Source organism: Austrofundulus limnaeus, unplaced genomic scaffold, assembly GCF_001266775.1.
Source record: "Austrofundulus limnaeus strain Quisiro unplaced genomic scaffold, Austrofundulus_limnaeus-1.0 Scaffold1309, whole genome shotgun sequence".
Taxonomy (NCBI): Eukaryota; Metazoa; Chordata; class Actinopteri; order Cyprinodontiformes; family Rivulidae; genus Austrofundulus; species Austrofundulus limnaeus.
In genome coordinates this window covers 21,586-37,524 of record NW_013953711.1, presented here as the reverse complement: position 1 = coordinate 37,524, position 15,939 = coordinate 21,586, and the positions used below count along the sequence as shown (strand labels likewise).

The 15,939-nt window shown below is 40.3% G+C and overlaps 1 protein-coding gene across 1 annotated transcript in view; it reads left to right on the top strand.

Annotated features, from left to right (window-relative positions):
- The window catches only part of LOC106534930 (A-kinase anchor protein 2), a gene marked incomplete at its 5' end in the record, with an annotated part of 35,775 nt that extends 22,959 nt beyond the window's left edge, over positions 1–12,816 (top strand). The window contains 8 exon segments of the mRNA XM_014031738.1: positions 3,682–3,876; positions 4,099–4,461; positions 4,674–4,772; positions 4,857–4,958; positions 5,067–6,471; positions 6,959–7,137; positions 7,771–7,809; positions 10,006–12,816. Of these exon segments, the coding sequence (XP_013887192.1) occupies positions 3,682–3,876; positions 4,099–4,461; positions 4,674–4,772; positions 4,857–4,958; positions 5,067–6,471; positions 6,959–7,137; positions 7,771–7,809; positions 10,006–10,140 (2,517 nt within the window).
- Positions 12,817–15,939: the final 3,123 nt, after the last annotated feature.

The window sequence follows — 15,939 nt, the reverse complement described above, 5'->3', positions numbered from 1 at the left end:
AGGCAGGAGAGTGAGACAAAAACAAAGAAAAAGAAACGAGTTGGAGGAGCACAAGAAAACTATACATGAATAACACCTATGAYGCAAGCAGTTAAAGAATTCCTTTAAATAACTTAATTATTAATAATTTATGGTACACTCTGCCACTTGCCATTTGTTAGCTGTTTTATAAAGGAGACATACTGTAYCATGCAAAATCCACTTTTTTAGCCATTAAATTCATTTAGTTGTGTACTTAGTCTCTAGGAGGGCAGAAAAGTTTAATTTAGTCTCTCCTGGTGCTGTTTAGATAAAATATCTGTATATTCTGTTTGGTTCCTATTTTTCAAACTGTTTCATTTTATTTAATTTCTATGAAGTTTTCTAAGCAATTGCATCATAATATTTGTGACAGAACTTCTAAAGTCTGGACTTACCAACTACAATGTTGTCGAYTTCATTCTCTTCTCCCTCTGCATCAGACTCTGGCTCCAACATATAAGACTTCCCTATTTAATTAATATGTAAATAATACATTTCTAAACCCTTCTATCACACTGGAACAGACTGCTCTGGAAGCTAGAGGGGGGTGGGGTGTAAAGCGCCTTGTTTGGATTTAAAGAGACAGCATCAAAATGAGTTGATCTGAGACACACCTCCGAAAAGGGGTGAAAGAGGAGCTTGTGGAGTTACAATAATGAGAAATTCAAACCAAAGCGTTGGAGTTCCACTTTATATAAACCCTAAAGGTCTTGTGGTTGCTCTGCATTTGTTTTTGCACGCACGTTTCATAGTTCCTGTGATACACCCCGTGACGAGCTCCTGGGAAACGCCTCCCGCTGCGATACACGTCACTGCACGAGGTTCGTTCCTGTAGGAGTCCACACTCCGGGGAAAAATAAAAAACTCCGATCTGCTGTTATTTTTTTTCACAAATCTGTCCTGGTTAACTCTCCACACTTATCTACAGATGGACTCCTCCGTACAAAACGTATTTTTTTTWATCTCCACTCATGAGTTTTTAGCCATTTGACGATCTTTATACCGGGTAAATGTCTGCTTCTGGTTACAACAGTCACATTCAGGAAGCGAATAGAGCAAAATGCAACATCTGAGTGCTTTCACCATAAACAAACACGCCCACAAACTTCTGACCAATCACACATTAACTTCTTAGCGGGGGGGGGGGCAGGGTATGACGAGGCGGCAGAGCACGGTGATGTAATTTTCGTCATGAAACTGACAAACCGGGCTGATGTCGGCTGGACAGATGGAGTATAAAGAGGTTTTAACTTATTTAAATGTAAAAAAAAAGGAGGATATGTTTTCTTTATGTTTTGAACAAGCTGGACAATTATTCAAATAGAAAAGTTTGAAAAGGGTTTGTTGTTACTAAAGCACACCCATCACTTTGTAAATGATAAAAAAAAGAAAATTAATTTGAAATTTTGATCAAAACGTATTTATTTTGGTCTAGACATATTAACATTGACCTTTATGAGCAGCTGACTGTGAGACGGGGACATCTAAGGACTCTGCAGTGGGTCATGGAAGAGTTCATTTTCAGTTGGATGTTTTCTGGACAAAAACAGCTCTGTTTAATATCCTCCAACTCCATTCAGAGATATGAGACTGGGAATGATAGAGGGTGCTGTAACTAGGGGAAGTTTTCAATGTTTTGCTTTTRAAACACTGTTTAATTTTTATATATATAAATACAAGTCCTGTTGCGGCATTAGAACAGAGAAACTAAAATGATTATGCACACAGACCATTGATGTTTAGACAGTTTTGTGGAACAATTAAAGGAGATATGCCAATAAGAATAAGCTTACTTATGCAAATGTTTACACCAGGACAGTTTAAAGTAAAGAAAAACAACCCTAACTGAATGGGTCAGCAAAATACCCTGAGAGTGTTTTTTTTAATTCAAAAAAGAGTAAGGAGGAGACAGCACTAAAGTGTAGCGGAAACTGTTGCTTCTTTGTGAGACAGACCAGAAGACTTTTTTCAGTGGTTTTAATCCTTCATGTGACTCCTCTGACCAATGCCTCTGGATCGGAACAAGCTGGGAAAAGAGAAAAAGAACAAGATTCCAAAAAAAAAAAAAAAAGCCTGAGTGAGAGGATTTGATGAAAAAAGGGAGGGCTACATAAGAAAAAAATTACCTGGATTTAGTATTCTGATTGCTAGACTTTTGTAAGAAGAACAGAAAGACAAATATGTCCTTCTTCTGCTCATGGGCTTTTATGTGAAGGGTGAATGAATTTACTGAAGTGATTCTCATTAACTTTCTGCACACACACACTTAAAATTTGGAAAGACAGAGGTCAACAACTCATTGAATCAAACATACCCTTGCAGAGGAGGGGTAATGGGTACATGGGACCTTAACGGAGAGGGCAACGATGTTTGCCAATAATCCACAGAAAATCAACAGATCATAAAGATAGGAGTGCTGCTCACTAACAAAATGACAGGAATGTGTAGAATGATGGTTTATTGACACAGGGTCACAAGTCTGATACCAACGTGACAATATGTGTGGACTTGTTCCTGGATAAATATGAGCTGCAAGTGAAAAAATTCATTTTTTAGATTAGTACAATAGGTAAAAGTTTATTACTGTTATCATTATTGTTATTGATGATGATGATGATGATGATGATGATCAACCTTTGGCAGTGTGTTTTACAAGTTGTCCGAGAACAAAAACTGAATTCAGACTGCCATATTTCTTTCAATCATAAATTATCTGCTCCCRAGACAAATGCTTGATCCAAATTATTATTTCAGTCTAGATTTTTCATAAAGAATCAGATACATTTTTCAACCTGAAGTATCTTTTAATTCAAAAGATATGAAGCATATTTTGAAAATCTCAGGTACACACACAGCTGCAAATGTAAAAAAAATAAAAATCAGCTATCACACCAGCTGAAAATTGTCCTTTTTAGACAATAACTAATTGGAGGACAAACTTTTGCATTTGAATTACCTTTTTTTTGGCTCCCACTGAACCCACAGAAAATTTATTCAATTAGGAATCACTAAACAAAACATAAATACTAAATAATTGAATATCACAGTATCTATCAAACTTTGAATCTAGCAATGTTCTGAATGGACTAATTTTTTTTAGCTAAGCTTTACCACAGAGTGGCTGCATTTTGATGCTCATCTCTGATGGTTTGTTGTACAATGTTTATATTATTATTATTATTATTATTTTTTTTTAATGCTGCTCTTTTTCTTGTCTTTTGTATGTATAAGCTTATGTCTTATGTGTGGGTGTGTATCTGTATGAACCTAGAAACTGCTGAACTGAATTGTCCTCGGGATTAAAAAAAAGTCKTCTGAATCTGAAATTGATTCAGTAAAGCAATAGATGGGGTTTGTGTCCCAACAATCCAGTCACTAAATGTTGCATGTACCACAAGGTCGGTGCTGAAGCTGTGGCATGTTTTTGCTCCCCCTAGTGGTGGAAACAAGTTAAGGCACATTGTTACTGCAGAGTAATTATGAACGCTGCTGCATTGCAGACTGAAGGATCTGTGAGGTGTATTTCCTTAATGTGCTGAAGAAAAGCCTGAAGTCAGTCTGTTTGTTTAATAGACCTAACTGTTAGTTTTGTGTCTGCCTGGCYGTTATTGAAACTGCAACGTCTCTGAAACACGTGCTTGTTTGTGTTTGTTGACACAGAAACCGTGGCGAGCGGCCGAAGATGTCAGTGACTCTTTACCAAAAGAGCGAGCCCTGAAGAGCGTCAGTTTCCAGGAATCAGTCAGCTTTATCTCTGACACGCCTGCAGACATGGAGCTGGAGAGCCAGCAGATCCAACATGGATGCCTCAGCAGCCCCAGTAACCAAGTACAGACTCCTGACAGTGTGGTGCAGGTATGCACATTCTCAAATAACTTATGTATGAACAGGCCAACAAACACACAACCTAATTAATAGTTGACCTATTTAATAGTTCTAAAATAGATGATCAGTCTGAAAACGTACAATTATTTCTCCCAATAACGTATAGTCTTCATCCTTCACCTAAATCATAATTTGCAGTATATCTAAACATCAAACAGTCCAGCACTTTAAAAGAGAAATCTGTGTTTACAGGAGATTCGCTACCTGGACCAGGTGTTAGACGCAGCCTCAGAGACACCCACCAACGGAAACCCTCCCTCACTGGAGTCCATTAAACCAATCAGCATCAACGGAACCTCTCCATCTGTGTGCGTGTCGGCCTCCTCTCCTGCCAGTCACCAATCGGTCTTCATCGAACAGAGACCCGACACGTTCGTCCACCACCAGGAGGAGTTATCTGTGAAAACCAACGGGCAYGTGCAGGGAGACGAACCGGGGAGTGGCACGGCCAAGTTTGAGCTGCGAGCTTTTCACGAGGAGAAGCGCCCGGCGAAGCTCTTCACCCCCGGAGAGGAGCAGCAGGTTAGGGTGACGAGAAGACGACCCTCGGAGGAGGTAAACAGCTTTTTCATAACAAATACACTATTCAGAACAAAGCAGTGTTTCATTGTTTTGTTGTAAGATTAGGAAAGATGTCCAGATTAGACATTGTGACACATCAGCTAACAATATTGAAATAAAGGTTTTCTATGTTTTTTGACTGTCAATTATTGTGATACCTAATTGGAGCACTTTTTGTGTATATTTTTTATTTTTTTTCTCCCCAGGTTCAGGAGTTGGAGCGCGAGCGTCAGGAGCTAATCAGAGACCAGGCCGTAAAGAAGAACCCCGGGATCGCACAGCGCTGGTGGAACCCTCCACAAGAGGTAGAACCCTCCCACCACTGAGGGTTTGGTTTCTCTTTAAACTCTGATGACTTCTCAACAGGTTTATTAATTTATTTTTTTAAGGTCCCTTTGGAAGAACAGCTGGACAGAGAGCAGCTCGAGTCTCTCAGGAAATACCAGGAGAGGAAACAGCAGAAACACAACCACACCTATGCCTTCACACAGGTAACACACAACAGCACAAGACAAAGATTTTGGAGTTTTTGTAATTGACTCAGACAGTTTCTTTGAAGGCATGTTTAAAGTGAATAAATTCTCTTCTAATCCTTGCAGCCCCAGGTGTCAGGTCCGCCCACAATGGTCTCCTTTGATCCCGACATAACCAGGAAGGAGGACATAGTAGAGGAGCAGATCGACTTCTCGTCTGCCAGAAAGCAGTTTCTGCAGGCCGAGGCTCCTAAGAAGGATGTGACTCCTCAGTTATACTCAGCCAAACCCTTCGCAAAGCCCACGACAAAGAGCAGCACGGGGAGCTGYGACATCCTTGCAGAAACGGGAGAGGCTCACGTGACTTGGTCTGATGAAGGTCTCGCGGGAGAATTTACTTGTGCCCGAGCTGTGATGACGATCCTGCGAGATGAGGAGGAAGGAAAAGGCCGACTTTATCCATCTTTTCACCCGGAGGAGTCTGACTCTGGATTAGATGAGTTGTCTGTCCGCTCTCAGGACACGACTCTGTTCAGTTTGGATAATGTTTCTGACAGCGGTGCTTCTCTACCCCCAACTCCATTGCCGCTTACCCCGGTGTCGCCTCCCACCCCCCAGCCCACAACTCCAGTCAACGGGCGGACCAACGGCGGTCCGACGGAGGAGGAGCTGGAGTACCACGCTGGGGTTCTCGTCCAAAACGCCATCCAGAGCGCTCTCGCCGCTCAGAATGGAGGGGACTCGGACTCGTCTCAGTTGAGCGCCCCCGTGTCCCCGTCTTCACTCTCTACGAGTAGCCCGGTGCCAGTTTCCTCCTCGCCTGTGTCTTCTGCTGGAGCTCCAAGTTTCCAGTCTCCTGTGTCCTCCAGTCCTGCACTGTCCAACCCATCCCCACAGCCAGACATGCAGCCACTGGAAAAGGCCGTTTCCCACCAGTTCGATCAGGTCTCCAGCTCAGCTCACCTTTCACAACTCCAGGCACCTTCTCCTCCGCAATCTCAGCCCGTTTCGCCCCYACAACGGCCCAGAAACGGAGGCCCCAGGATCAAAATCCAGTCCTCATACACCCGAGCGTTGGCCTCCTCGGCTCCCGCTGCAGCTCCAGCTCCGGTCTCAGCGGCTCCTGTGCCCAGGCCGACCCCGGTCTACCGYCCCCCGTCTCCTCCGAGCCCGGAGAAACCGGAATTCAGCTACTTCAGCAAATACTCCGAGGCGGCGGAGCTGCGGAGCACGGCGGTGGCGACTCGAGGCCCCGAAGCGGAGGCGGCCAGCGGCCCGTTCCGCCTGCGCTCCAAAAAGCAGAAAACCCTGTCCATGATCGAGGAGGAGATCCGAGCCGCTCAGCAGAGGGAGGAGGAGCTGAAGAAGCAGAGGGAGACGCAGCCCGCCGCTGCCACCCGACCCAGCAGTACATCYGTCAACAGTCAGGGTCCTGCGAGGCGAGGAGCGAGGCAGACCATCTCCCCGGCAGATAAGATGAAGAGCAACAGCCTGCCAGCTAAACTCACACTGACTGCACGGACGGCACCAGGTCAGCTACACCACAAAAACTACTAGAACTCACTCAGTTGTGCAGATATTGGACTGATTCTTTGGTGTTGCAGCACAGATTAAACCACACACTTCGGATGTTATCATCCATTAAATGGATGTTATTAGCCGTTATCAGTCCCATAGAATGGCTTCAGACTGTCAGCTGGTTAGTATGAGGCATAAAACCACTAAGGTTTTTTATGCAATCTGGTTAACATGAGGCATAAAGCCACTAAGGTTAGTTTTAGAGAAAATGACATGGGTAAATAAAGTAGACCRGACTCCAGTGGTAGCAGATTGTTGCACTCCAACATATATGGCACTGGTAACCCACTAGGGGGCACTGTCAGGACAAGTCTGAAGCCATTCTATGGGACTGATAACCGCTAATAATGTCCATTTAATGGACTGATTACATCCGAACTGGCTGTATTAAACCCATTATGGGACCATGTGCATCGCTTCAATTTCTTATTGCTTTGCAGGAAAGATTGAGAAAGTTCGCACCGCTCCACCGGTCTCACCCTCACCCTCTGAAGGTGCCCTGTCTGACGCCGGCAGTGAGGACTCTGGAGGATCGCGACCCAAAAACTTCATGCAGACACTTCTGGAGGACTATGAAACACACAAGATGAAGAGGAAGGAAAAAATGGAAGACAACAGTGTAAGCCTTTAAACCTTTAAAAATCTAAATACATGAAGAAGTCATGATGAAAGGAAGATATATTCTTACTTTCACTTTTAAAACAATAGTTTGACCCTAAAAATGTAGATTTTAAAAGGTGTTTGTATCAGAAACATGTTGCTATTTACAGAAACAGCCTCAGTCAGGACATAACTGAAAGAGTTTATCAAACAACACATGATTGTTTGACTTTGGCTGCTGATAATGTCAGAAGGGTTGAATGCATTCATTCTGTTGGTATGAGCTAATTCATTGCCACAGCGAAGGGTAACTCCCTCACCAGAGGAGGAACTCGAAATGAAAGTAATGCAAGTTTCTGTTCCAACTTKTTCTACTGTTTTAGCCTTCACTTGAAAAGCTGTGAGCTAAAATTTGTCAAATCAAACATTAATTATTAGAATTTTTATATAAAACATGCATTAGCAAATAGAAATTTCAACAACAGACAGATTTTACACAGCAAATGRGTAAAACATTTTAGTTATTCACTATTTTAACACAATTTAGACTGATTTTAAGTTGGGTTGCTGTTTGCATCTAATTTCATTGTTTATTGATGATGACATCACATGTGGTGACTTCCTGTTGCTTCTCTTCCTGCTAATGGGTCAGTATGCCCATTTGTTGCTGGCTAACGAGGTGACCACTGAGGTACTTGATTCACCCCAAAACTATCACTCCTTCAGCTTTTTCTTTTTTTTTTTTACTGACAGACCTGGGTCAGACAATACAGAACATTTTTTTTATTTTTTTTTGCAAATGCAGTACATTCCTGCTTATATTTGGACCATTACAGCCATTGGCATCAATAGTGATGGATGAAGGGATTTGAATAAACCGATGAAGTTTATTAGAAGGATCACTTCAGTGTACGTTATCAGTGACCAGCTGAGGGAACCAGGCCATCTTCATGGTTACTGAGTGATACACAAGAGGAAAACCATGACTGATTATCTTGAGAAAACTATCAGGAAATTAACTCGCTACCTCGAGAAAATGCTCATCGTTATTTTCTGATAACGACATARCGAGAAAACCACGGATTATTTCGCGGATACCGTTTAGCGCAGCCTAYCGGAAGCGGCGCGCGYGATGGTTTGTGGGATTGTTTGGGGKCAAGCGAAAGAAAAGTCAATGATGGGACAGTTTATAAAAGTTTAAAGTTGGGATCGTTGCACATTTTAAAATGTTTATTTTGATTCGGGAGGTACCAACTTCTAATCAGAAAAAGGACAAACTCGTCCAGAACTTTTACCTGCTCAAATGTTGGAMTTAGTGCCTAAAATAGCAACCTGGAGATGCAAAATAGAGGTAAGGTTATACTGCTGTGCAATATTTTGACTCATAATATAATGTAGTAATTACTATAGTATGGCACTATTTTAAATCTATTGCCAGAGAAAATCCCAGTATAAAGGGATCATATTAATAACAGCATTATGAGCAGTGAGGCTGGGTGATAAACATAAATTCCACATATAATCTTGAGGCAGTRTTAATCCTGAGTATAAAACAGCCTTCTTGGCTACACATCAAATTTGGCTAAAATATTAATTCAAAATATGTGTTTTTGTTTTAACAGCGGTAAATGCATTTGTTGTTGTGATCTGTAGCTTTCTGTTTTATGTATATTATTGATAATAAGTAAACCGTACACCATTACATGGTGAAATTTTTTAGATAGTCCCGACCTATATTTGTAATTTTAAGTGGTCAAAATTATCTGTAGTCAGGAAATATGATACGCGGACCAGATTACAGCAAAACACGTCCACACGTTTAGCTCAAGATCTACTAGACTGAGTGGCGACAATCATGTGTTTTCATTATTCTTTATATTCTAACTTGTTTTCATGTATCTGTGGTTACTGTTGCACAAATACACAAGTAAAACGCAATACACCACCCATTTTCAGTCATTTAATTCACACACCGACACCGGATGCCCCCAAACTGGAACATGATGCTTTGCGCGAGGCAAAGATGGCGGTATCCCCWAAATAGTCCATTGGAGAAAAAAAACATGGAAAAGTGTGAATTATTAAACTAAAAATCTCTTTTTATGTCTTTTCCATTCCACGGCACATTAAAGGTGTGGTCAGAAAGTCTTCTAGCAATGAAAGAAATGTGCAAAGTGTAGCTGCAATGCACTGATTATGTTCCAGTGTCACATTTTAAAGCTTCATCCAGCTCCTTTCTGTCAAAGAAACACATAAAAAAAATGTTTTATTCTGATCCCAGGTCTGTTTGTCTCTCTGCCTTGTTGTTTTGTCGTGCTAGTTCTGCATGTGTTTGTTCCATACATTTGATGTGACTCAACACACATACAACAGTAGAGTTTCACATTAAAGTATTTATTTCCACCATAAAGTGTATTCATTACGATTTCATTAGTGTTAATGTATTACTTTAAACACAACTTCTGTTTGAACAGAATCGTAAAACTGACAATAAAAGTTACAATATTTTCGGGAACTCGTAGAATCTCACCATCACCCCGTCGCTCCTTATTGTGAAAATTTGGTGTTTGTGTTTACGTTGGCATGAATGCGTGAAGGTGACTGGAAACCTAAAATCTGGAGCGAAAGCATGACCCGTTCGCTTCACTTCAGCCCAAAAAGTCATTTTATTGTTGCTGAATGCAGCAGGCGTGCTYCATTTTGGTCATTTAAAGTCAGGAGGCGCTCCCTCAGTGTTAGACACCACATTGCACGCCAGATTACAGCCTTGGTGGTGAGTTGTTATGACTGTGGTACTCTTGCTTCCCTCGGGGTGTGAAAAGCGTGTGTTTATTATGACATCGCTCTGAACGGGCTTGAAGCTCACCGTTTGTTTTGTTTTTGTCAGGTTCTGGAGGCCACGCGGATGACCAGGAGGAAAAGCAACATGGCTCTGAAGTGGGAGGCCGGTATCTACGCCAATGAGGAGGGAGAAGAGGAGGAGGAGGAGGAAGAAGAGGAAGAGGAGGAGGAAGAGGAGTGAATGGATTTGTTCATGGACATTTAGAAGGAAAAAGAGGACAAAGAGGCTGACGGGAAGTGGGAGAAAACGACAATGATTTAACCAGTATTTATTCTACTAACAGTTTCCTGGTGAGCGCATGAAATTCCTCAGGTTTGGGGGGTTTCGGGAGCTGAGGACTGAAGGTGTAACAGTATGTGAAGTGGCCTGGTCTGTGAGAGTTTGTTGAAGAATAGAAACACAAGTCAGTGGTGCAGAGGACATTTTAGAACTGTTTAAATCTAGAAGGGTCTGAATAACTTCATAGGATTTTTCATCTATTTTCACTTTTTATTACAGAACAGATCGACTTTCCTGACAAAGTATTGACGAGTGCTTTTGGCCATGTGTTCAAAAATATCCAAGTGTCAAAAAGAAGATGCACAAGTGAGTGACTATAAGATGTACACGTATAGAGGCCAAGGGAAAGCACGCCCCACTTTGGGACTTTCTGGGACATTTTCACCTTTGATGATGCTGCAAGAGGACTGCAGTCTTTTTTGAGGAACTGAACCAAAGGCCACCCCTGAGCAAACCTTTTACCCTGTGCTACTTTGTCACACGCAGCCTGCAGAGCAACAACACATACCACTCTGCTGGAATGACAAAATCTGGCATTCTTTACAGCGTTAAATCAAAAGTAAATAGTTAACACCCTTGGATTGTTAAATGCTGGTAGGTAAATCTGCAAAACTAACTTTGCCTTAGATGCTCGGTAGTTGTTGGTATATGATGTATTTTATTTACTACAGTTTCAATAGACCTTAGAGAGTAAAAACAACCCCAGTAGATAAAAGGTTTGTCTATAATCACTATTTCTTATCATACTGTCCATAAAGTCAAGAAGGAAATATTTGAGGATGACAGAACTTTTGCGTGTTAATAAAGGGCTGAGTGATGGGGTTTATTCTCTGAAAAATGACTTTATTTGCTCACGTGGCTTTGTTTGCTTCTTGATGTTGCGTCATGTAATATACTGAGGTAGAGTATGATGTATCTGCTCTTTGCTTTGAGGAAAAGGTTTGATTTAAAGAAAAAAACTTTTTATACCAAAAACAGAATGTTATTTAGAGAAAGGGGGTAAAAACCTGTCCACCTAAGCTTTTATTTAAGTAGAGATTGTGTGCATGGGTTTGCACTCCGTCCCTCACCTGAAACAAGCACACGACAGCAGGAACTGACAGTAAGAGGCTGCGACAACAGAGTCCTGCTTGTTTAGGGGGATCTAAGTGTTGGACGTTTTTAAACGACATGTATTGTAAGTTATGATTTTGCGGAATGATGTGTTGATGCTGTTCTTCGACAGGAGCCTGAGCGTGACGATCAAACAAACATTAAAACACATTTTCATGGCTGCACGATATTATCGGATATTGTGATGCCGTTGCGATAAATTGGCATTTTTCTCTATTCTCACAAAAAAAAATCAAATAGTTTTGGCTGCTATCATGTAAATTGGCTATTTAAAGCAGTGAGGTTTCAATCAGGCGTGCACTTTGTGGATATTTTTCACACTGTTATTGTGATAAAATTTTCACTAAATCGTGCAGCCGTGATTAATGCACGAAGCTCGGTCTTTAGCTGAGATTAAAAGTAGCATTGTGTTGAGATGGCTCGTTATTCCAGTTTAACCAGAAAGTGATACAGTGATTTTAAGTCTATTTTAGTCTGTGCATCGAAGTCTGAGATTTTTTTTTTGTCTCTGCTAGACTGTTTGAGGATAATCATGTTTCTGTTAACCAAAGGTCAGCTTTGATCACATCTGTGTGTCCTGCACAAGTGTCCTTCAGCAAGGCACTGACCTCAGTGACGCACACTGAGGCAAGCTTGCAAGAAAAACAAATGAATAAAAATCCAACGGGACGCTCGTTAACCTTTGACTGTTTTTACTCTTCTAATAGCAGGGGAGGTGGAAGAGTTTTTGCTGACACATTATGTGACTTGGCTGTTTTATAATGAGCTCTCTGAAGAAGACAAAGTGCCAGTAAGCACCAGGAGTCAGAGGTAAAAATCCCCAGGCTGCCTCTGTGTTCACTACTTCAGCTCCAAAACAAGACAAGTGTTATATTATTATTATTTTAAAGTATTTAAATAAATCGACTCCTTTTTTTACGAGACTTAAAAGGAAATAAAAAAGTGATTTCAACATAGTTTTACTTGTGTTGATCTTTAATTCAAACTGATGAGCGTGTTTTTTTTTTTTTTTTTTTTTTTTTGGACTGAGCTGCTGCAGCATATTGTAAAATACAGTCCTGACCCCTGCTTAAAACGAACCACAAATCTATTTAAAGTTTTCCCACTATTGCTTTCCGACAATATGCACATGTAGAGGAGTTGCATTGTGTGATTTATTATTGTTATTAATAATATGATGCTTTTTTGTTTGAATTCGTGGATAAAGGATTTTATTTATCATTTTACATGCTGGTAGCTTGTTTTGGTTTTCCCCCTGCAGAAGCTCCACAGCTTCAGTGTGGGACACCCAGCGTCTAATGTGTGATAATTCAGTTCTATAAACTATAACCTGTTTTTTTATGTTAACCACTTATATGCTCATATTCTGCTTTTGGTGTTTTATAGCACATATACGGCTCACCATATACTCCTACTACATATGTCATGAATATTTTCTCATTAAAAGTAAAACCTGTAAATGTGTGGGGGTTTTGAGTGGTTCATTTGTGTGATTTTTTTTTTATTTTTAAAGGACGACGCAACTCACATCACACTCCAGCTGAACATAGCAGACATGTAGCCTCGTATGACCGTAGCACAGATATGTACTTTACATGTATTGTGGCCAAAACAGGAAGCCTAGTGTGTCCCAAATCTTTCAACATTAACATTATTTTATGGGAGGTGCAGACCACTATGATGTGGCTTATTATCCTTAAAGTGTCTGTGACATCAAATTTTTGTAATAAATATGAATGTATTTTTGGAAAGATAACATTTATAACACATTGTAAAAAAGATTTCACGCTTCTGAGATGAACAGTTGCGGAGATATTTGCATGTGAATTAACAGGAAGTGATGTCAAAGAGGAATGTCTGAATGTGAACAGAGTGCAGCTAAAATAGCACAACACCGACTGTAAGAGAAGAATCTGATGTTTCTTTAGATTATTTTAAACACTATCATAGAGAGATGAGAAAGAGCCAGAGTTCAAATAATATTTTATCAATAAATTAAAACCAGGGACTTTTCTTTCTCAATGAGTTCCCCTTTGATGTCACTTCCTGTTTCACTTTAGCTGAGTCAAATTCAAAAGAAAATATACCAGTTACGTGACGTAACAGGTAAAATTATATGTATTATTACAAGTTTCTTAAACATAAATATATTTTCTTTCTGTTTTTTTTTTTTTTGTATTTTATGGATTTGCATGTCACAGACACTTTAATTCCTTTTTTCCTTTACATTTTTCTTTTTTTTTACTTTTAAGTAGTTTTAAAACCAGTACTTTTACACTTACTTGAGTAAAAAGCTTGAGCTGATTCTTTTACTTCCAAAAAATATTTTAAAACCCTAATATACTTCTACTTAAGTAATGAATGTGAATACTTTTGACACATCTGCTTATTTGTATCAGTAAGAAGTAATAAAAATACTTTAGTTGAAGTCGTCATTTTTCTACTAACTAAAATAAGTCACTGACTAAATCCAGTCTGGTTTAGATCATTGTTACTTTTAAATTATATACAATTTCTTGTATAAACCTGGCTGTTTTACATGATTGTTCAATGAAATTAACATGTGATCATTGTAAAAATGTTACAAAATATTAGTGTGACAGATCAGCTGGGCTTGTTTTTAATCAAATAGTTGCTACGAGGGCTGTGAGCCTTCACCCTGTGGTCGACGCCATTTCTGCTCCTCCATGTCGTCACAGATGCCATCAGTGGGTGTGATATAGGCAGGGCTCACTAGTGATACTTTTCTTTATTATTTAAAGCTACAGCCAGTTATTAGCAGGCAGTTTTGAAAGTGCCCTGTGGTTAGTGCAGCATGTGCTTCTAAATGTGCTTGCATATGGAAAACAAAACCACACAAAAAAAAAAAAAAACAAAGCAAGGAAACTCAGCATGCATTTTTTTATTTAGTTTTTGGTTCTTCATACATTTATTTTTGTTTTAAAACACTAATAATGTGGCTATGTTCATAGTTGTAATGTAACTAAGTACAAATACTTTCTTACTGTACTTATCTGTACTTGAGTAATTATTTTTCAGCGTACTTTTTACTTTTACTCAATACATTTTTACACAATTATCTGTACTTTCTACTCACATTTTTTTAAAAGGTAAGAAGTAAAGTCGTTACTCTTATTTTAAAAATACTATCCTGATAAACAGTGTCTACTGGATAGAGTGAATTTAACTGTGGTTGGATGAGAAGTATAAATATGTAACGTTCTGACACCCTATTAATGTACACAACCCATCACAGCTGCACGCCATTAGAAAAAAATATTTTTTGGAGAAGTCACCTCCCAATAAATGTCTTTTTGGAAAATCTAACTGCTCACTTTTACTCAGTACTTTTACTTTTAATACTTAAGTAGATTTTGTGTCAGAAATTTACTTTTGACACTTAAGTGCAAAAATATCAGATACTTTAAGACTTTTACTCAAACAACATTTTTAGAGAAGACTTTAAATTTTACCAAAGTATTTTTATAAGATACTTGTACTTTTACTCAAGTATCACGTTGAGGTACTTTATACAACACTGGCTATGTTGAAATATAAGAGTCGGAAAAGAAAATATGCTAATATTATATTGGCAAATAAAAGTTTTTTTTTAATATGAAAAGTAAAAAAGTTGCAAACTAAAGTTCTAACTGTAAAAGCCAAGAGCACCCATGCTGTAAACAATGTAAAACCCTGCCTCTCTGATGGTATGGGGGTGTATTAGTGATTGTGGTACATCTGGAAAGATGTCAGCTGTTTCATTTTCTGTTTTGTAGCAGTTCAGCTCAGTAGATCAACCCCCACACTTTAAAGATAAAAAGTTTTTTTCTTAAAATTAAATAAAAATAGGCTAAATTAATGGCTGAAGTGAAAATACTGCGAAATAAATTTAGTAAACGAGCCAGTTTACCTGCAGACAGGACGAGGAAGTGGGCGTGTAATGGTAGATTCACCCCCCTCCTTTCCTCCGCAATCAGAGGCAGAAAAGCAGAACTAACAACACGAGCAAACTGCAACTAAAATCATGGCGAACTTGTGCCACGCAGCCTTCGCGGTGCTCCGGCAGATCGAGCCGATCATCGTGCTGGAGGAGCTGGGCAGCACGCTCTTCGACACCGCCCTGCTGATGGTGGTGAAGGACCGGTGCGCCAACGCCACCTACCCGGACCGCTCCAGGGAGGACAGCCAGCAGAAAGCTATGACGGACTTCTACATGACCTACAGCCTCATCATCCAGCTCACCCCCATCGTCCCCGCGCTGCTGCTGGCCAAGCTCGGCGACCGCGGCCGGAGGAGAGCGCCCATCGTGGTGCCCCTCGTCGGGTACCTGCTGTCCAGGCTCGCCCTGCTCCTGGTGGTCATCTGCGCGCTGCCGCTGCAGGTGATGTACGGGGCGGCGGCGGCGTTCGGACTCTCCGGCGGATACAGCGCCTACTGGCCCGGGGTGATGACTCTGGCGTCGCTCGCCTCCACGACCTCTGATCGCTCCAAGGTCCGTCATTTTTTTTATTATTATTTATTTTTATTATATTTTACCCCCCAGTTAGTGGGAAACTAATGATTCAAAACAGATTAAAACTTAATTAT